At 35.8% G+C, this 21,914-nt stretch overlaps 1 protein-coding gene across 8 annotated transcripts in view; it reads left to right on the forward strand.

The window, feature by feature from the left end:
- CYP39A1 (cytochrome P450 family 39 subfamily A member 1) overlaps positions 1-21,914 on the forward strand; it is a 65,529-nt gene that overhangs the window by 33,363 nt on the left and 10,252 nt on the right. For 3 of the 8 annotated variants that reach the window (XM_039854368.1, XM_039854369.1, XM_039854375.1), the window contains exons 8-10: positions 2,939-3,072; positions 11,732-11,827; positions 12,688-12,776. In XM_039854368.1, coding sequence (XP_039710302.1) covers positions 2,939-3,072; positions 11,732-11,827; positions 12,688-12,776 — 319 coding nt within the window. Of the gene's footprint in view, positions 1-2,938; positions 3,073-4,830; positions 5,041-11,731; positions 11,828-12,687; positions 13,444-16,610; positions 17,419-18,079; positions 20,171-21,914 lie in introns of those variants that run through there. The other 5 variants (XM_039854371.1, XM_039854370.1, XM_039854372.1 and 2 more) reach the window with 5 other exon arrangements.

Below are 21,914 nucleotides of genomic sequence, written 5' to 3' on the forward strand. Positions count from 1 at the left end.
TGTGTGTGTGTGTGTGTACTCGCACGTGTGCATAAGGAGAAGGGGCTTAAATATTAAGGAACCAGAGGAGCTATCTCTCAAAGAAGGACTTACTTTGGTGATTCTATTTGATTTGTGTGTGTATATTTTTTAAGTCTAAGAAATCTTATTTTTATGATTAATTTTGGTATTTAAGTTACTTTTCCTCCTGCCTGGGTAAGTCTCACTCATCCTTCCAGGCTTAACTGAAATTCCAGCCTTAGGTGAGAGGGATGAACACCACTGACACTTAGATTATAGAACTTATATTATGGATATTTATATCTAGATTTTTATTTTGTGTCCTTGCATCCAAGCTCCTTTAAGGCAATAACTATCTTTCTCATTCCTTTCTCCTCTTAGCGGTGGCAATAGGAACAATGAACAAGGGTAAGGCTTTTCAATGTAGACATAGGTTTGAAGACTGCTCTGACACTTTCAAGTTTGTCTGCTCCAACACATTAACCTCTCTGAGGCTCTATAGCTGGCAGGCAGTTATGAGAAATAAATGGTGTGGTCCAAAGTATCTGTGACGTTAGATGGTCAATAAATTAGTATTATTCTCATCCTGTCTCTTACAGCACCTCTGCTTGAGCTAGCACATAACTGATATGAAGCAAATTTCTATTGAGTAAATAAATGGCTGAAATAATAGAATTTTAATCTATTGTACATCCTGAACAGATATAATTTACAGTTACTGTGTTATGCATGTCATCATGCCTGTGGAATCCCAAAACTATATATATTTTAGAAATATTTCTTGATATTTCTGAACATAAGAATCATCTTTTATTTGGTTACAGATATCCTGAGATTTGATTTTACTTTTATTGTGTTTATGCTATGAGTTAAACACAGTTTCTGAATTTTACCCCAAATCACCCATAGTTTCCTCCCTGGATGTCTTCCGTACTGATCTTGGTTGACGTTAAGCTCTAGCCCTTTTGATGATTACCTTGGCATTCTTCCAAGTGGAGCCTTCTAATTTTAGAGTCAAAATGCTGGAAGAACAAATCACAGATGTGCATTGAAATATGCACAGTATGAGTACAGAGCCATTTCTAAGAGTTATAATAAGAAAGGTCTTTAACCTAAAGATGTTTAAAAACTCAGCATATTTCATTTTCTTTTTTTGTCTACTCCAAGAATGCTACCTTATTTTTCCCACATCACACTTGGATTTGAGAAACTAAAAATATTTTACCAAAACATTTGTTTTCCAAGTATAGTCTACATCTCTCATACATTTATAGGTTATAATAGATTTTAAATATTATTTTCAACTCAAAACAAGCTTTTGTTTCTATATTATATAATACAAAATGTTTTATACTTTATAATTCATTAGTGTAGTAATAACTCTTTTAAAAATCTATTTTTTTCTAAGAGGATGTCAGAAACTTCATTATTACTCGTGCCTAAACTTTTTCAGGGCCTTGCTCTTCCTCTTTTGTTTGCCTAAAATATCCACTCACCCATCTCCCCATGTTGAAGTTGGACCATTCGTTAGTTCATATATATTTACTGCGGCTTACTATATGCAAGGAACTCATTATATTTGTAGTTTCAGAGAAGGATACTTACAGAATATTTTGCTTTACCTTTAGTTGGACGTGAACTCTTCCTGCTTTAAGTATCTCAGAATATTTTACCTCTCCCAGAATAGTTTCCTTGCGTGTGTTGTATACCACTTAACTATGTACTTGTTTCTTACCTCCTACTAGACTAAGTATATTGCAAGAACGCCTTAATTGTTGTAACCCTGGTAGAGCCTAACTCAGCTCCTGGCCTTGTGCTCAAGAATCTATCAAGTTTAATGGGGTGTATAGACACCCCTATGGGCATTAGTAGAACCAGAGTTCAAACACCCTGATTCCCAGACTCCATTAACCAAAGACATTTTCTTCTGACTCCCCAGGAATTCCACCCGTACTGACAGGATTTCCCAGGCAGCACACACCCAGCCTTCTCCTGAAAAATAGTTTTGCTTCAGAACAAGCCTCATCCAGAGTCAAAGAGAGACATGGATGGAGTCCCTACATTCCATTCTCACCCACTCATTCCCAAGACAGTTGGGAAGCAAATAAGAAAGTCGACTTAATTAAACTGACAATGTTATTGACTTTCATTAAATAAATATGGTCAAAAACAAATAGAAAACTGAACTGTTTTAAAGTAATATTTAGAATGCAAACATTTTACTTGAAATATCATTAACTAAACTGTCTAATTTGACTGAAAGCCCTCACCATATTTGGGGTCAGAAAAACCCTAATTTTTTTTTCAGGTGCTTTTAGTCTAAGTATTAGCTGAGGTGTTCATGTTACATCAGGAACTTTTGATGCACCTGTATTCAGAGAAATCATCATTCCAGATCAGATACATGTGCCCCGTCACCCCTTTTCTTATAATTTTAGGGGACCTTCTGAAATGTATGATTATAAAAGAAAACAAGAGCAAAAACAAAAATGAATCAGCAGAGAAGAGATAGAAGAAGTAAGCCAGGCAGCTTCTCAGATCTTTCACTTTGTGCTTTTGATGTCAATCTTTTATTGCTGTTTCCTTAAGTGGAATGAGAATTTGGACGAGAAAGAATGAAATGAGTAAAAATTGTACACCTTTCTGACCAGGACTTAGTCATTTGATAGAGAGAGAACTGTGAGAACCAAGAATGGATACCAATCTATTATGTTACAGTAAACAACATTGGTTTAGTTTTTTATGCCATACTTTTCATCTTGGTAAAAGGGAAATGATTTTTTTTTAAAAGCAATAAGTTACTAAACTTGGTATGTGAAAACTAATAGTAATATTAACACTAGTTGTCAGAGGCAGTATCTAACCTGTATTGATGAGCTTATCTAAAATCACTTTCTGGCCTCTTTAAGTTCATTTTCTTTTTTAATTCTCTTTACAGGTAAAGATAAGATTAAAGTGTCTGAGGATGACTTGAAGAAACTCCCTCTAATTAGATGGTGTATTTTGGAAACCACTCGTTTAAGAGCCCCTGGTGCCATTACTAGAAAAGTGCTGAAACCAGTTAAAATTTTGGTGAGCTTTGGTTTGGTTTTAAGTTTATTTTTTGCCCGTATATTATTAGGTAATTCCTTAAGTTCCATTAAGCACGAAATGACCCTGGAACAGGATACTGATAAGAGTTGTGTAGCAACATTTTGTTAGTGTAGATATTTGTCCCTTGGTGACTATTTTATTAGCTAATAAAATAGTCCTCTAATATTTATTTTGGCTATGTGATTCTGTATTGGAATTAATATAATCCTATTTCAATCAAGCAGGTGGACTGGATAGTTTCTTCTGAGCTGAACCAACCAAGTATTCCTGAGCACTACCAGGTTGAGAAATTCATGTGTGAGGAAAGTTCTTTAGGATAACTAGAAGATAGTTTCAGGCCATAGATTACAGATGTGGGAACAGAGAGCAGGAACGTCATGAATAATAACAACTGATATTAGCAATCAGTGACTAAATGAGGGGGAGAGGTCTTTTCTATGGGCAAAGTAGGAGAAAATTCTTAAGCGTACCATGAAAAGTATGTGCACGTGACAGAACTCCAGTTTAATATTCAAGGAATCAATCAGGCAGAACAAAATATTTTTTCAGAATGATTTGACTTAAAGCCTGCATTATTTAGATAGGTCACATTTAGTCAGCCCTCCACTCTTGTGGGCTTTTTTAGTACACAGCTTGAGAGTGCCTGGATTCAAACCAGAAAAATTTAGTAGAACACAAAAGAGACAAAAAAAATCCAAGTTTTATAAAAGTTGCAACTTGCTGAATTCAGGGGAGACATTGTTAGTTTAACTGATTTTACATAAAATGTAGCATTTAATTTTAGTGGGATTTTAACCATTTTTGTTTTTAAATAAATTCTTAATTACTTCAGAAGTATAAAAGAATATGCTTGGAGAAGAAATAGTCAAACAACTTGGTACAATTAAGTAGAACAATATATTTATTATTCTGAATATTATTATAGTTTTTATTAAACTTTTATTAAGCTTCATTTATATTCTGGCTAGTAGATAATTGCCTGAACTACGAAACAGTAATTTATCTGCCAGTTGCTATCTTGATAATTATTTTAAGCATGCATATCCTACACGTGTTTTGTTAGATTTATATCTAAATATTTCAGTTAGTTTGAAGTTTTCGTGTTTTTTTTTTTAAGTTTTCATTCCCAATTGTACATCAATTGTTTGTAGAAATATAGTTGATTTTTGTGTTGACCTTGTAGCTGCAACTTTGCTAAACTCATTTATTGGTCCTAGGAGTGTTTTTGTAGATTCCTGGGGAGTTTCTATATAGACAGTATTGTAATTTCTTTCTTTCCTATCTGTATGCCTTTTATTTCTTCTTTTTGCCTTATTGCACTGGCTCTAACTTCCAGTATTATGGTGAATAATAGTTGTGACAGCAGATATCCTTGCCTTGTTTTTGATTTTAAGGGGAAAACATTTAGTCTTTCATCATTAAGTATGAAGTTAGTTGTAGGCTTTTTGTAGATGCTCTTTACCAAGTTGAGAAAATTTCCCTCTATTTCTAATTAACTGAGAATTTTATAATGAATGGGTGTTGGATTTTGTCTGTGCTTTTTCTACATCAATTGATAGAGTCATATGCTTTTTCTTTTTTAACTGTTGATGTGGTAGATTATATTTACTGATTTTTGAGTGTTGAACTAGCCTTTCATACCTGGAGTAAATCTCATGTGATTATGGTGTATAATTCTTTTTATACGTTGTTTGATTTGTTCCGCTAATAACGTAGTTTTCTTTACATTTTTTTCAGGGCAGGGCACTGTTTCATCTGCTTTCTATGCCATGGCAATCTCTTAAAAAGTGTTTTGTGCTTGTCCTATCCCCTTCTCATAAACACTCATATTCCTTTCTTTTCTTCTTTCCTCTCTCCTCCACCCTCCCTCCTCTCATTTCTCTTCTTCCTTCCTCCCTTCCTACTACATTATTATGAAAACCAGTCAATAAAATCAGCAGTATAGTTTCCTCTTTTTCCTCCTAATTTTTTTCTTTTTCTCTCATTTTCTTTTTCTGGTCTCATTCTTCAAGTTATTTTTTACAACGAAATGTCTCTCCTTTAAATTTCCCATTTCATCTCTAACTATGCCCATGACCAAGCGGAAAAAAAAAATATAAAGTTCCCATATCTAAATTTTTGTAGATATTTTTTTCCTGTTGCTTTTGCATTTATTCTCTCTCTTATGAGTTTCAGCGTGGTTTTTGTGGCTTCAACACATTCCATCTTGTGCTTCTTGAACCAGTTGTTCTGCCTGCCATGCCACATATATGGCTACTCTGTACCCCCTCATCCCAGACCTAACACCTAGCTTCTGCTCTTTCGATTAGCTAAATAGATGAGATCATTATGGCATAATTTAATAATAAGAAAGTTTTAATGTGTTACATAAATAGATTTTCTTCCCAGACACAAACCAAGAACTGTTAGGCACACCCCGCTTTCCAGCCAATATAATGCACTTCTTCCAAAATTGTGTTCCTTTTGGCTTCTGCAGCATATTCTTATGCTGCTCATTTATCTTTAACTACTTGATTATAGTTTTACCCCAACACTTCTTCCTTCAAATGAATACTACTTTGTCCTTACGGTTCTCTTGCCACACTGCAGTCACCCTTCATTTCTTTATCTTTTACTGTACTGCCACCTAAAATCTATCTTATGTGCCCCACTTTTTTCCCCTTCTAACAGTAGGAGTTTTCTACTGGGCAGATGTTAGTTTCCTGCTTATCTCATTTTAGTTTTCAATAACTCAGTTGATTTTCTTCTTCCTTATATTTTTATTTTACCATAAGTTATTGGCACAAATGTTTTTCACTATAAAATTTCTATGCAACTCACTTGTTTGCTGGTCAGGCTTCAACATTGGTACTGATTCAGTCACTATATTCCACTACCTCGTACACCCCCTGTAGCCCTTCTCTATCTTTAAGCAAGTAGCTCTGAGAGAGCTTTTAACCTCATATCCTTGTCAGGATTTTGTTCCACCAGAGGGTGTTGTAACTTTTGTTAAGGCTATTAACGTCATATAGTTTTCAAAATTAATTTTACTTATTTCACCAACATTACCAAAGGAAACATCTATGCTCAAACACACATGCATGCACACACACACACACACGTGCATGTACAACCCCCACAATCTCCTTAACCGTACTACAACTATCCAATGTTATCCTATATGACGTTAATACAGTGATCTATGTTTCGTCATAGTGTAAATCTGTCATTTAAAAAATATTTATAACATTATTCTTCACTTTCATGCATCTAGCGTGTTTTCATGTTTATTTCAATACCCACAAAATAATCCATAGGATTGATAACGTAAATATTTAATTATTGCCTGACATTGTTTTCTTTTGTGGTTATTTTAATGTGGTAATTATTTGCATTTTGTACATTTCCCTTTTCAATAATTATCCTTGAATTATATTTCAGTAGTGGATTACTGGTCCAAGGCTATAAGCATATTTATGATTCACAACATATAATCCTCTAATGAAACTGAACTATTTTATAGGTCCAACATGTACGGATTCCCAGTAAAATTTTTCTAACTAAAAATAATAGATATCCAAAATGAATCAATAAATTATTTAAAAATATTAATATTCTCTTATCTCCACTTCTTCACACTCACACTTTCTTCCTAGAGGACATGAGGCTCAGATCTATTCAGTCTCCTTCTAAGCCCTACTAGCTGGTGATGGCTGTCTTCATGGTGGAACAACCACAGACACTTGTGCTCAGGCCGCCATTTTCCAAGAATGTTCCAGCACTTCCTTTCACTATTTTTTACAGTATTTTCTTAATATTTGTAAAAGTTGCCATGTTTCCTATACTTATTATTTCTTTTATAAACACAACTTTTCATCTTGAGAGGCCCAAATTAATCACTGTGAATTTCTCCCTGTGGAGATGAGACTTCAACTTAAAAAACAAAAAAAATAACCAGCACGGTTTTCTTCTTATTACATAAATAATACATGGTAATTAGAAAAAAAAGGAGACAATATAAAGAATCTGAAAGAAGAAATTAGAAATTGCTTATCATCTCACAATTCAGAGGTACCTACTGTGAACACTTTGGTATTATTATAATTTCAGATGTTTTTTCCTGTAGTGTGTGCATTTTTCAAAATTCAGTCAGGGTCATACTATTCTAATTTTCTCATAACCTACTTTTAAAGTTTGAATTGCAGCATAATAATCTAATACATGGACATAATATACATTTTTAAATCAGTTCTCTATTCTTGAATATGTATGTGGCTTTCATTTTTTCACTATTATAAACAGCATAAAGATGAATATCCTTATAGCTAAATGTTTGTGTTCATTGCTCATTATTTCCATAGTAAAAATTCACACAGCGTGATCCATTTAAGCTTCACATATTTCCTAAAACAGGTGGAATGTCTTTGCTGAACATGCTAACATGTTCCCAGGAATTTGGATTATAGAAAACATTTCATGTGGGATCACCTATGTTGAATAGTGACAGAGGCTCATATTTTCTCTCCTATTGGACAACTGGTCAAGCTTTCTTGCTATGAATGCTAGAAGTATTCTCCCACTTTTCTTCCCCTATGTAGTCTGAACAGGGTATCATTGTTTATTTTTCCTCCTGTAACCACACCTTTTCTATATTTTTTGGCATAAATTAAAATGGACAAACACTCCCTGTTTTCTTTAATTTACTCCACTCCTTTCTTGTTATTATGCCACCTTTCAAAAACTCATAAACTTCTACCTGTACTCTTTTCAAGGTTTCATATTTTTAGTATAAATTAATCTGTAAGAATACTCAGGAAAGAATAAATAAGGAAGTACTAAAAATATGAATAGTTAAGGAATGTTAATTAGCTTCTCTAGGTATTAAACCATGTTATAAAACTACAGCAATTAAAACAGCATGATAGTGGTGTCAGACCAGATGTTCAGATCAATAGAACAGACTGGATAGATAACAAAGAAACAAAACCCCTTGTACATAAGAATTTAAAGTATAAATGAGTTATCGTAAGTCAGTGAAGAGGGAAGAAATTACTATATGGGTTGGCAAGACTGGCTAAAAGTGAGTACTTTTTTTTTTAACATTGTGGTTTTTCAATCATTTTGGTCTCAGGATTTTTTTATACTTTTCAAAATTATTGAGGACCCCAAAGAGCTTTTGTCTATGTGAGTTGTATTTATCAATACTTACTGTATTAGAAACTAAAGCTGAAATAAATTATTAAAATATTTATTTAGTAGTTCATTTTAAAAGAATAAGAAACCTATCACATGTTAAATTAATAGTATGGTTTTATAAAACATAACTATTTTTTCCAAAACAAAACAAAAAAATAGAATAGCATCATTTTAAATTTTAGCAAATCTAATGCATTGCTAGTAGAAGATATCTGATTACAATACGTGCGCCTGCAATCAGTCTATTGAGATAAATTGTTTTCATTGATGGAAATGAAGAAAATCTAGCCTCATTTAGACGTATAGCCAGAAAAAGAAAGGGTATTTTGATAGACTTTTCAGATATTTGTGGCTATTCCTTGATACTACACAAAAATTCAGTGGTGGTACTTTTTTAAAAGTTTGTTTGTTCTCATAACCTACTTTTAAAGTTTGAATTGCAGGTGAAAATACATCAGTGAATTTTTTGTACTCAGCTCCATTAAAAACCATTGGTCTATCCTACACTTTGAATGTGTCTTTTGCCCAGAAATGATGTTTGACCTGGCAGATCCTCTGAAAAAGTGTTGGGGACTCCCAGAATTCCCTAAACCACCTTTGACAGCCACTATTGTAGAGAGAAGAGGGCTCTCTAAATTTAGGATTAATCAATAAAACCACAAAGCCAATAAACAGCTTTGAATGTATCATATCACAATTTAACATGTCTTATCTTTTTAAGTATAACTCAAAATTAAGTGTAAACCAAAAATTAAGAATAAATGTCAATGTGTACAACACAAGGGTAAATAATTTTAATGTTTAAAGGATTCACAGACTAATAAGTAATATACTAATATTACATAGATTAATGAGGATAGATGATGAGCACAAAAAGTTTATAAAAGAAAATAACATGAAAAATGTACAACAAACACATAACCAACTAAAAATATCAGGTTAGCAGATAAGAGGGCAATGAAATTGACACTTTCAAATATTGTAGTAAGAAACATATTTTGCTACAAAATTTGAAGTAAAAATTGAGTAACGTGTATTAATAGCCTTAAAAATATTTATGTCCTATGTTTTCTGAACATCTATGTCAAAAGATTTTACATGAAAAATGCTTTGTGGAAGAAAATGCTTGTGATGACATTATTTATTAAAGAAAAAAGATAGATAATGATTAAATTAATCATGTTTAATCTATTCAATGAAAGACTCAATATCCATTGGAGAGAAAATTATTCCTGAGTATACAATATAAAATTTTAAAATATTATGCTGTAATATTAAGTGAACAAAATAAGATTAAAAAATTATTTGGTAGAATATAAACTATATTTTAAAACAACATTAACAACAACAAAAACTAAACTTCCTAGGTAAAAGTACTGAAGAGAAGTCTAGCCGATTGGTGACTGTCTTTGTTATCAGCACTCTGTTTTCTAGTTTTTTTTATTTTTCTGAATTTTTCAAAAATTTTGTAGAGATGTTTTCAATCACATAAAAGAATATACTCTTTCATTTTTAAAGTACTAGGAGAAATCCTTAGTGCTTTGGACCTTCTATAGATGCTTTGCCTTTATAGGACTCCTCCTTTCTCTTCAAGATTCTACATTCCTTGCACCCACTTTGCTCTCAGCATCCTTCTTGAGTTACAACAGAGAGTCCTGCCTTACCTTTCCTCTTCAAGAATGCCCCTTCTCTGGACTAGCAGATGAAGTTAATTTAGACTCACAGAATCTCTGTGAAGTAGGCTTGCCAGGTTCAATTCTGTCTATCTGAGAGATGCAGTTGTTGCAACCCAGAGAGTTTGTGTTGTGTGACTTAACTTTTCTAATGATCCATGTTCTGGTCCTATGACTATTTTGTCCTTCTCTTAATCTTTCTCCTCATCTGTCATGTAGACAATGACAGGCACTGTTACCACTGGACATGATGATGTCTGTTTGCTCAGAGGGTTCCTTTGATACAACTAGCCTTCAAATTCCTTTATGCTGTTTGTCAGCCTGGCATTTGCTGCTGCAGCAGGAATGTCTTTCTGGTCTCCTCCCTGTTGCTAATGTTAATGCTGTTACTGAGGCTCCATTAGAAGTCTTTCTCTGCTAGCCCACTTTGTAAGCTATAGCAGTCAGCAGCCTCCAAGTCATAATCATAGGTCAACAACCACTAAAGAGTATGGAGAAGGAAGGGAAGGGCAGCAGTTGTCCTGACTGGAGGCCTGTCCCAGGGCTGCCTCCTGCCCTGCCCCGGACATATCAGGACTCTCCCCCGCTGATTTCAGAATCAGTCATGACCTCTCTAGCCTCAGTTCCAGCAGAGGTAGAACCAATACACAGGATTTGGATCTCATAAGTAAGAGAGCACTAGCGAAAGCATTACTAGCTTCCAAGGTTTGGATCTGACTCTCTCCAGTTCTCCTGGTACTGAAATTACCAAATTCAAACAATACTCGTCTCCCATTGGAGCCAACAGGAGTTCTCCTGGGTTAAAAAATGATGACCCCTCCCTCCCATACTCCACTCCCTGCTACCGTAAAAAGACATGTTTTTAATTGTAAGGTGCTAATTCTAGATATATGAACCTAGTGTTTTGCAAATGTCTTGAGGACAATTCAAAATTATGCAGTTAAAATGGATGTGGTGGCTTCTGATGATTGGAGATGGGAGTTACTAATAAAAAGGCTTCGCCTCTGTAAAGTTGGTAGCTATCTAGTGATCATACACCATGGGAATGCTCTTTATCCTATGGTTTCTGAGCATGGTGATGTAAGGGGGATTTTATGAAATGGTTTTTAGTTCTTGGTTATATATCATGAAAACCTATTATAACATGAATGGAGAAAAATCATGCAGACTCTGCTATTTGTAGAATCACACTGCTTATCCTCAAACATAAAACCAAATAAATATACAACACTTGCTTCATCCTATGTCTTCTGAACCAGTTGTCTTAATACTCTTTCCACCCTAACAGCTGCCGCTAGAGCAAAAAAGCAAACAAACAAAGAATTCACTGTCCTTGGCCTGACACCATCACGAGTGTCTCCAGGGACAGAATGCCTGCTGCCCCTGGCCAGTGTCCTGTCTCAGACTTAGATTTTCTGCTCCAGAACGTGGAGACTCACCGCGGTTTCCATTATTGAGGACACTTGCCACAAACCCCAATACTGAACATCAAAAACTGCATTGGAGTGGACTCAAACTAGTTTCTAAAATCTTCACACTTATCTAATATTTTCCCCTCGTGTAACTAGATTTATATGTACATGTAACTAATCGTCTGAATTAAAAATCGGGCATTGCTCTAAGTTGCAAAATAGAAACTATCCATCCAGGAAAGAGTTAGATTTTTTGGCCATTGATTATAAAATGTATATGGCTTCTCCACAATATAGCAGTAGCATTATTTTTAATGACCCAAACTTTCTTTAAAGCAGATTTCAAAAAATTGACTCAGAACCAACTTTCTATCATAGAATTACACTGTGCCTTCTGGTGACCTGTTGATGTTGTCTCCATTTTGGCTACATAGGAATCCAAAGTATTTTCCTGAACCTGAATCATTCAAACCCGTAAGTTCTTTCTTTCAATATATATTGTCCTTTGATTTTAATTTCTCTTTATGCCAGGAGTATGAATTCATAAATTAAGTAGGATCGTGTCATTTAAATAAGCAAAGTTCTCTAGTAACTAAAACTACAAAGTACAGATTGGATTTGCAGTATTGACGACGTAACATTTACAAGCCAGATAGAAATGTTTTTGGAATAAGCTTCACCAACTTTAAAATAAATTTTTAGCCGAAACCAGCAGGGCATGTTAAAAGTAAATCTGCTTCGTTCTAATAGAAGATTTATATCACGTTCTTCAGGCAATTGTTCCTGTTATTGGTTTCCAAGGAGTATAAAAACTAAAAATAAAGCAAATTAAAACTGTGTTCTGCTTTTTCTTAGAATTGGGGAGTTACAGGGCTGAACAGAATTTTAAGAGGTCATTTAGTCTGTTCTCTGCCTTTAGGTAAAACTGTCAAAAATGGCATCCAGATGTATTCATTTTGCATCCCAGGCTTTCTCCAATAGCAACGCTCTCAGCATCTTAATACTAAATTTATTACCAAGGGCAGTTCTATGATGGAGCCTGAGGCCTTATTGTAAATATTCTTCCTCTCTAAGGTCAATTCTGTGGTTGATTTACATTGTCATTTAAATTTACCACTTAACAGAATTCTTTTTAAAACTTTTTTATTTATTCACGTTCCAAAAACGTAATTGTGGCTGATATTAATAACAGGTTGGAAAAAATTACCAACAACCCTGCAATTTTATATGCAAGGATTAGCTGTACAAGGTCATTTTTAGCCTGGAGAAATAAAGTTGAGCTTATTTATATAAGACTGATTTTGAAAAAAAAAAAAAATGTTTTCTTCCCACAGGAACGCTGGAAAAAGGCAAATTTAGAGAAGCATGTTTTCTTGGACAGCTTCATGGCATTTGGAAGCGGGAAGTACCAATGTCCGGGAAGGTCAGTGAGACAGCTGGGCCACATTTATCCAGAAAGTCTATGGAAAGATGATGGCACAGAGGGGGAAAGCTTTGGCTTACTCTTTCTTTTCTTTACTATCAAACTACAGGGAAAGCCAGGAGACCACATTTTGTTAGGTTGGCCAGTGGTATTGTGCAATGTATACATGCGCATGTCTAAAGGGGCTTTGATAGGAGACCTCATGAGAACAAAATATTACAGTTCTAGCTGCCAGGTGAAAGCAGGGTTTATGTTACAAATGCTCAGCTTTCCTATAAGGATAATTCAAAGTGGTTTGAATTTTACCTTTTTTAAACATAAAGATAATAGTGTAATATTTCTTTAACTACAAAATTATCATAGGCATTTGTTGGGATTAGAGAATATCTTTAGCTTGGAACAAAGCAGCAGCTTACTAGGTGGTCTTGTTTATTGGATTCGTTCGGTTCTATAAAAACCTTCCTTTGGTACCTTTTATAGCTAAATTAATCAGCCACTGAGGACTTCTCTTCAGTGTGATGCCCTGTTTTAGGGCAAATGTTCACCGTTTAATGAAAGATACTTAATGTTTACTTATTCAAGCAGAAACTTTGGAACGAAATTGGTCCATGTGTATCGTTTGGTATCACTGAATCATCTGTTTTATGGAGCTATATAAATAAATGTTTTTAGTTATATAGATAATAATGAAAAATAATATATAGTATACATAATAAATGTTAATTATTTTTAAGGCAGTTTGAATTGAAGGATTTATTGTTTAGAGATGAAAGCATGCTGACATCCCCATGAGAAAACTCCAAAGTTGAACATTGTAATTGAGTGTCAGATATTTTAGGGGCATAGTATAACAAACAAAAACAACAGTAATAGCAAAACCCCAAAAGACCTGCCTTTTACATTAGTTTTACTTTAGAGAAGCAGTTCTGAAACCAATAACGCATTTACTGTTTTTGTCATCTATTAAGTATCAATATTGTAAGAGTAGCTCTTCTAAAAAGAACACATAGTACTTTTTTTAGTTTTTTTTGCATATATTTCCATTTGCAACTACAGAATTTATTGTAACCATCTTTGAAACTGACCTAGAGATATTTTAAACCAAAGACTGAAATGCTTGGCAGTGAAGCATTGTAGTTTGGGCTAGTGGTCAATGGATAACTCTTATTTCTAAGAGGAGCTGTTATGAAATTACTGTGATATCTGTTGAAGCTGACAGATGAGCTTGAGAGTAATGGATAAATAGAGGGAACCGTGACATTTCAGCTTGATGAATAGTATCTTGTTTATACAGAAACTGTACATTTTTGAACATACTGAGTTCTTACTGTGTCCTGGGTACTGCAGAAGCTTCAGACAAGAGTAAGACATGTTCTCAGCCCCCCAAAAGATGATGTCTTATTTAAGTGCAAGGAATGCAGGATAAGAGTCAAACTGTGGAGATTCAAGAGAGGGTAGATCTGGTCAAGGTGACCTTAGAAGATTTTCTGGAGAAAGTGGCCTTGGATGGGTTGGACGAACTTCCAACTGAGGAAACAGTGATCAAAGGGTCATTAAGCACAGGGGCATGTAAGTTAAGGGCTTATGGCTTTACTAGTGGTAGTAGGAAGAAAGACTGAAAAGGTACATTGGCCCAATTGGGAAGACCCCTTCATACCTGATTTGGGAGCTGTTACACAGCTCGCAAGGTCGTGAAGTGTTAAAAGAGTTTGGGTATAATGGACTGTGTTGGGGTAAGACTAAAGTGTATATATGGTTATGCTAAAATTCCATGCAAAAGGGTAGTAGAATCTACCAGATTTGGAAAATGAGTGGAAATTAGGATTCATTGAAAGGAAGGATTTGAGAAAGACTGTGGCTTTGAATCTAGGTGGCTGGAAGAGATGATACTAGTAGAGAAATCAGGAACAAGAGCAAGTTTGGGGGAAAATGTGAAGTTTTTCTTTGGAAAGTTTTGAGTCTGAGGTATAGAAAAATATATATCATGTAACCAAAATCTGTAGGTTAAATATGAATGTTGAATAAATATGACTTTTTTTTTTTCAAAAACCTCCTTAGTGTAGTTTTCTATTTAGTTTCTGTCTTTAAAAGCCCTTAATTTTTCTGTTGCTTATTTTAAAGACAGACAAAACACATCTTTTTTAAAGACAGACAAAACAAAATTGTTCAGGAAAACACATGACTTTATTTGGACCATCTTTGTACTAAAAATTTAACACCACAGATCCTTAGCATAATCCTCAGAAAATTGTGCCCATTCTTAGCTTGTGTACCAGGAGCCAATTTATTTTCTCATATACCAAATACTCAAGTGAGTCAGAGAAAGTTGCCTGTAATAGCTGATGATCAAAGTTCATCATGAACATAGTCTTATGGCCTCACAGTTGTCACCAGGCCACTGAGGCAGCATGAGAGTCCTTCTCACAAGCGAACATAGAAGGTTTTGCTGAATTTGCAAAATAAGCACTAGGTGCTTCCATCAGCTGCCACATAAAAATCCGAGTGAAAGAAATGTATTTCCTCCTCGGAATAGTGGGAGGGGAGTTCTGAAAGTACATTTGGAGAAAGAGCCCCTTGCAAGACACTTCCTTGGAGCCGAGAAGCTCCTGGGTACACACAGCAAGGAAATGCATCCCGTCCCATGGTAGTTTTGTACAAAAACAAACAGGAGAAAGCAGCATGAAATACCAGACTTCTTCAGCAATGGTAGCATACAAAATGAACAGTCGCACTATCATGGACATTCTCCTCCTGAACTATGAATTTAAATGGAGGAATAGGACAGGGGATTTCTAGTGTTGTGTGAGTGTCTCTGAGAGTTAATGATCTTATCAGAAAAGGATATACTTACTAGACCTGCCCCCTGAAATGTACACCAAAGCCAACAACCTTGATTTTCCTTGGTTCCCATCCATGCAAGAGAATGCTTGGTTGGCTGTATCATTGTGCTAATTGATAGAGATTAAATTCCAGTGTAAAACAATCACCCTGATTGTTGGCAAGACTGACCTGCTTACAAGACATGCTTGGATAAGATGAGGCTGTAGGAGAGTAAGGCTGCAGTATTTGAGATGTGGAAATGAAACATGGATTCCTTGGGAATAGAAATTGCGATTTCCACCTTTTTGTGTGTTTGGGTCTCACATGTATCTTAGGGCAGTACTAGGTCACAAAGTCATGGTCTTGTCTTGAATTACACAACTATTGGAAAAATAATTCCAACATAGGTCCAGCTAATAGATAAGCAGTAGTGTTATTCGACCTAATAAATATCTCTTGAGCACCTACTATTAATATGATTATTATTTCATTCAATAAATATAGTGAGGGTATACTGTATGTCAAAGTAGGGCTCTACGAGTTACCTTGGAAAACAAAATAAGGGATGAAAAAGTCCATTCCCTCAAGTCACTTTATTGAACACTGGGGAGATTCAGAGACATATAACATTCCTGAATTGCTTATAATGTAACTGGGGGGATGAGACATAGGAACATGAAAAACAAGCCCTATTTAACAGTATAAGATGGCACATGAAAACTGCCAGATGAGTCATGTACATTATAATTGCCATAGGGGTTCAGAGGAAGGGGCATTGGGAGGGGCTTCAGGGCCTAGATGAGAAGAATAATCAATAAACAATGTAGAAGAAAGCACATGATAATAGTAGCAAAGCAGCCATATACTGGGGTTTGTGAGGCTCTGAGCACAGTTGTTTCTTTATTTTAAAGAAAAGGTAATTCTAATCATTGTGCCTTTTTCAATAAAATACTTCTGCACAATCTTGTATTTGAGAAGTACTGTAATTAGCTCTTCTCCCTTTTATACTTACAGATAGCTGATCACTTCTGAGGAGTGAGCCAACCCAGATCCCTATAGATTTCATGAAAAGTTGCAAATTCAGTTTATTCTGAGGAATTTGTTACATAAACAAATGTGGCCCCTCAACTCCAGTTGTTAAATAGAATTGCACGAACTGTATTTACTTATATAATTATTTCCTAATGTTTTCACCATGGTGGGCACGTGTCCTAGAGGGAAAATAATAGGGTTAGGATGAGAGTGGGCAGGGTTCATGTGGTTCATTCCAAGACTCTGAGCCAGGCAGCCAGAGCTCTTTATTAATTTTTAGCCATGCTTCTCTCTTCTTTCGGCTTTACCAAGAAGCAGTGACTCATGCAAAGGGGCACAGAAACCACTGGCAAAATTGCCGTCATTACTCTCTCAGCCATTTCATTTTGACACTTCATTATAAGGCTAAGATTTTAAGTCTGTCAAGAACAGAAAAAGCAATTCAAGAGTGATTTTTGACACTTTGATAAGCCAAAGTGCTTCTAAAATAAACATGTTCATTTCTGAGCAAAATTTCAGAAAGGGCTCTCTTCCTTTTGTTTATAAAATAAATCTCCATCCAGCCTCTCTGTGGTGCACACAATACCTGGACAGGATTTCTATACGGAGAGAAAGAAAGGAGACTTTGGACTGGGAATCTCTTCCCACCCCGGCCCTTTTTTATGATGGGCTTTCTCCCCTCATCAAACTCAGTGACTGCTCTTGAATAAGCGTCTGCAGAAAGAGGGTTTAGTTCTGAGGAAAAGAAGACTGGAATTAAAACTGGACCATATCACAATATTTCCCATAACTGCTGATTCCACGCCCAGTGCTGTATCAGCGGAGCACCGGAAGTTTCCTAAGCCAGTCCTCACATCCCATCCTTGTCCCTTTCGTCCCTTTTCATAATGACTGATTTAGGTGTCGGCATACGTTTTAAGCAGTATGATTAACTAACCAAGGTTTCTGTTGAGACTTCTGGGTCAAAAATAACCATTCCTGTAGGATATGAATAAGGAAGGACCTAGTCCTAGAAACTGTTGGCAGCTGTCTGGAGACTACAAATGCAGACAGTATTAGGATGAAGCTGGTACTATATAGCAGAGCTGTAGAGGCAAACTGGCTTCCTGGTAACATCAGCAAGCTGCTGGGGTGATCTCCACCTGAGGCTCGCACCAGCTCTAGGTTTTTCAGATACATTAAGCAATGCTTTCCCTTCAATACAGAAATCAGTCTCAAGTGGGTTTTCTGTCACTTGCAACCAAAAGCATCTCGCATAATATAATCTCCTTTAAAGCAAAAGTTTTCTCTCAACATTTATTAAATTCCATAAAATCAGGTATTAACATATACAAACCACATCAGTTAACAGCTGTCTAATACCTTGTGCTTTACAAAGGAGCTGAGTTTCATTTACTTTGGATACATCACAAAACAAAAGTAAATGTCGCTTCTTAAATTTTTCCTGGAAGGTCTGGAATTTAAAATATACAAGGAGATCATTTCTCTCTGGTGAGTACTTGATCTTAAGTCAATTATATTCTTTGCTCTTTTCTTGAATAAGAAGGCTTAAAAAGTGGTATCCACATTTCTAGCTCATAGCTCATAAATACGGGAGCTTCACTTCCAGGAGGAGTAGCTATAGCATCACCGCTGGAACAATGCTGGCTGAAATTCTGAAAAACAGTGACCTCAGAGCTGCCCTTCCACTAGGAATCAGTTCTAATCTTCCCAATAAAATAGAAAACAATATTTCAGATCAAGAAAGACTGAGGTTCCCCAGTCCTTTCCATTTTGCTCTCTAATCTGCTTTTTTACCTCCTTTCTCCCTTCTAAATATTTCCCTTCTTGTACCTTCTCTTTCCCTTGTATTTTCTTCTTTACTTTCTCTTCCAACTTACCCTTATCCCATTCTTATCTTCCCATGTTATTCTGGGTACTCCCCGCCTTATTTAATATCAGCATTTACCTGATCAGTCTATCAGATTATGCCCACACCGTCATTCCCAATCAAAAGTGTGGTACCCTAGCCATAGTTTCAGGTATAGCTGAAATATTCTTCGTAATTTTAATTTTGTGTGCTAAAACTAAAAGTTTGGATAAACTATTATCTTATAACGTATTTTTTCACTTCTCTCCTTGTCAAGGTCCTCTACATCAGTGATTCTTAAAGTCTCACCCCAGACCACCAGTAGTAACATTATCTGGAAACTTGAAAAAAATGCAAATTCTTGGGTCTGTCCCCAGATCCACTGAATCAAAAACTTTAGCAGTGGGCCCAGTAATCTGTGTTTTAACAAGCCCTCCATGTGATTCTGGTGCATGCTAAAGTGAGAACCGCTGGTCTAGACTATTTTGCCTCCTGCCGCAAAATTGATTATATTTACCTAAAAGATTTCTTAGGGGGATGAGGTTGTGGGAAAAGTATTTCCCCTTTAACTTGAATAGCCATACTTCAGTGAAGGATGCCTGTGAAAGTATGTCTGTATGCTGCCTTCTCTGAATTCCAGGGCGAGATCATTCTATTTTCATAAGCTGCAGCTGGTAGCAGATACACTTTGGAGCCCCTGCTCCTGGCAACAGTGGCAGTTTTCCAGCCCATGCTGGCATTGCCCTCAGTGACTTCAAGAGAGGGATTCAGTCTCAAAATTAAGACATCTAAAACTAAAATCATTAATCTCCCCTAATCCTATCATTCCTTTAGTACTCTCTGTTTCTTTTCACTGCATCACAGTTCTCCTAGACGCTTGGACTTTTAGAGTCACCCTTTACTCCTCCCTCTTCTTGGCTTTCCACATCCATTCCTACCTCCTAAACCAGGCATTTGTGCCTTTGCGTCAGATGATGTCATAGTTTCCTAACCTTTCTCCCTGGCTCTATTACCTCTTTTTCCAATCTGTCTTACTCACTACATATATATTAATTTTCCTTAAACAATTATCTGTCAGTGTCATTCTCTTATTAAGACTCTGGCGTGACTGCCTGCAGACCAAACTCATTAGCCTTGAACTCCAGACTCTCCAAAATCTGATGTCAGTTGTACCTTTCCAAACCTCTTGAACACCCTCCGCAAAGGGTCTACTCTCTGTCTCCTAACTAAAGTGTCCATTCCTCCCCTTGCTCACGCTATCTGCCGAGTCAGGAATACCTTCACTCAACATGTCTACTTATTTAAAGCCTGTCCTTCCGTCAAGGTCTAATTCAAGTTTCTCTCCACATAAAGTCAACATTGATTATTTCAAGTCGGAGGGCTCTCTCCAGACTCCAAATTTCCATAGCCCTTTTGTTTCCACCTTTATCTTATAGTGTTACCTTATGCATCGCTCCACGTGCATTATTAGCAATGCGACATTACTAGCAGAGTGAGACTAGAGTCTGTGTTCTGTCAGACTTTGTGTTCTCAGTGTCTGCGTACGTTCCCTTAACATTTATTTACAAGTGGGGAAAATCCACAAGTACTAAGTATTTAAGGAATTTTCAACATGTTTATATTTTAATGAGCTGTATTTGTAGATGTGTAATGTTGTTCTTGTAAGTGTAAAAAATAAATCTGTTATAAATAATAAGCCTCATTATTTTCACTGTTTTGACATCAAAAGTAGTATTAAGAAAACAATCCTGATATGAACATAGCTCAGCTTACTTCTGAGGAACTTCTGTAAAAATAGAAATCTATGAAGCCCATTTCTTTGGCATAAAAACCTTTTCACGGCACAGGTACGTATATGTTAGTCTTTCAGATCTTAGACATTGAACAAAATTTGGTAACATGATAAAGGCTTGAAAACACAGTTTTTTTGCCATTGCAAAACAATTAACTTTATTTAGTAGATAATTGAAGTAATTCTGCTATTTGGATTGAGAGAAAATAAGATTTTTAGCATGTATTATTTTATTAGCCATATTATTCATCTTTTAACTAGAATATCAAAATGTTTAGAATGTGATATCAATATTAATACTGTTTTATAACTCATGTTAATTTAACAACTAAACTAGGTTAACACTATAAAATAAAAGAAGAAAAATGTTAAAGCCTCACTGATATACAATATAAATTTGTCAAAAGCCTGAATTATAGTTTTACCTTAAGGGAAATGCAGTTTTATAATATTTAAGAATATCACAAGACATAGAGTTAGTTAAAGAAATGCCTTCTTACAGATTCTAGTGGAAAACTAGTTTAATGAATGGATAAACAGTATTCCTAATTCTTTCATCAAAATATATATATCATTTCTAAAATGTTTAAATTTATACTGGTAAATCACTTGAAAACATTGATCTCATTTACAATACTCATTTGCATGATCGAGAAAGTACTTATTGAGGGCCTCCTATGTGCAATAATGCTTAAAGAAACTTCATTTTCACACAGGTGTATTTCAATATGTACAATTTATTCACTAGGTCTGCAAGCACTTTCGGGATCAAAGTCCCATCACTGTCTATTGCATGGCAAATTCACACCCCTCCGCGAACCAGCTCCTCTTGCTCTGTCCAGCTCCACCTCTCATCACCTCACCTTTCGCAGGGAGTAAATGACTTGCAGGCCCCTAGCTGTTCAAGGGCCACTTCTAAGTCTGTGCCTTGGAACAGGCTCTCCCTCTGCCTAGGTGCCTTCTCCACTGGAGCTGCCCCCACCCTGCCCCATCAGTTTGCTTGTTGTCTGTATTGTTTGTGCGGTGCCTTGCCGCTAGGGACTTGAGAGGAAGAGTGCCAGGGGTCCTTTACCCCAAGGGTGTGAGCTCTGTGAAGTGCTCTGGCCCGTAACAAGGTCGCATTAGAGAAATGCTAAAAGAAGTTATAAGAAAATAGGATTTGTTTGAATAAAGTGGAAACTGTAAAACTTTTATCATTCATAAATGTAAACTTAGCCAGTATTTTCCTAGTGCTGCCAGGTAAACATTGAATATTAGACAGTCACTGCTTATTCTACTGAACACGAAATGTCAGCTTAGTTATCTGAAAGAGTAATCTCATCTGATTTACTTCTAGGAATGGAGCTAAGTACTTGGTCAGTTTATTTAAGTGGGAACTTTAATGTCTACTTTCACATGTTGGTACTCCTGGTCCCTTTCATATGATAGGGGGCTCATGCCCTCCATGAAACACTTTTTTCACAGAGCCTTGGAGACATCACTCTCTTTTTGTTTTTCTTTCCCTCTGGCTATTTATCGCCTTTGCTCATCTCCCTCTCCTTCCTGACCTCCAAATTTTGCTGTATCCCAGTACCCTCTCCTCAGATCTCTTATGTTTTCTATTCACCTCACACCCTAAGTGATATCGTCCTGTCCCGGGGCTTTA

The sequence above is a fragment of the Pteropus medius genome, unplaced genomic scaffold, assembly GCF_902729225.1.
Source record: "Pteropus medius unplaced genomic scaffold, Ma_sr-lr_union100, whole genome shotgun sequence".
Lineage (NCBI taxonomy): Eukaryota > Metazoa > Chordata > Mammalia > Chiroptera > Pteropodidae > Pteropus > Pteropus medius.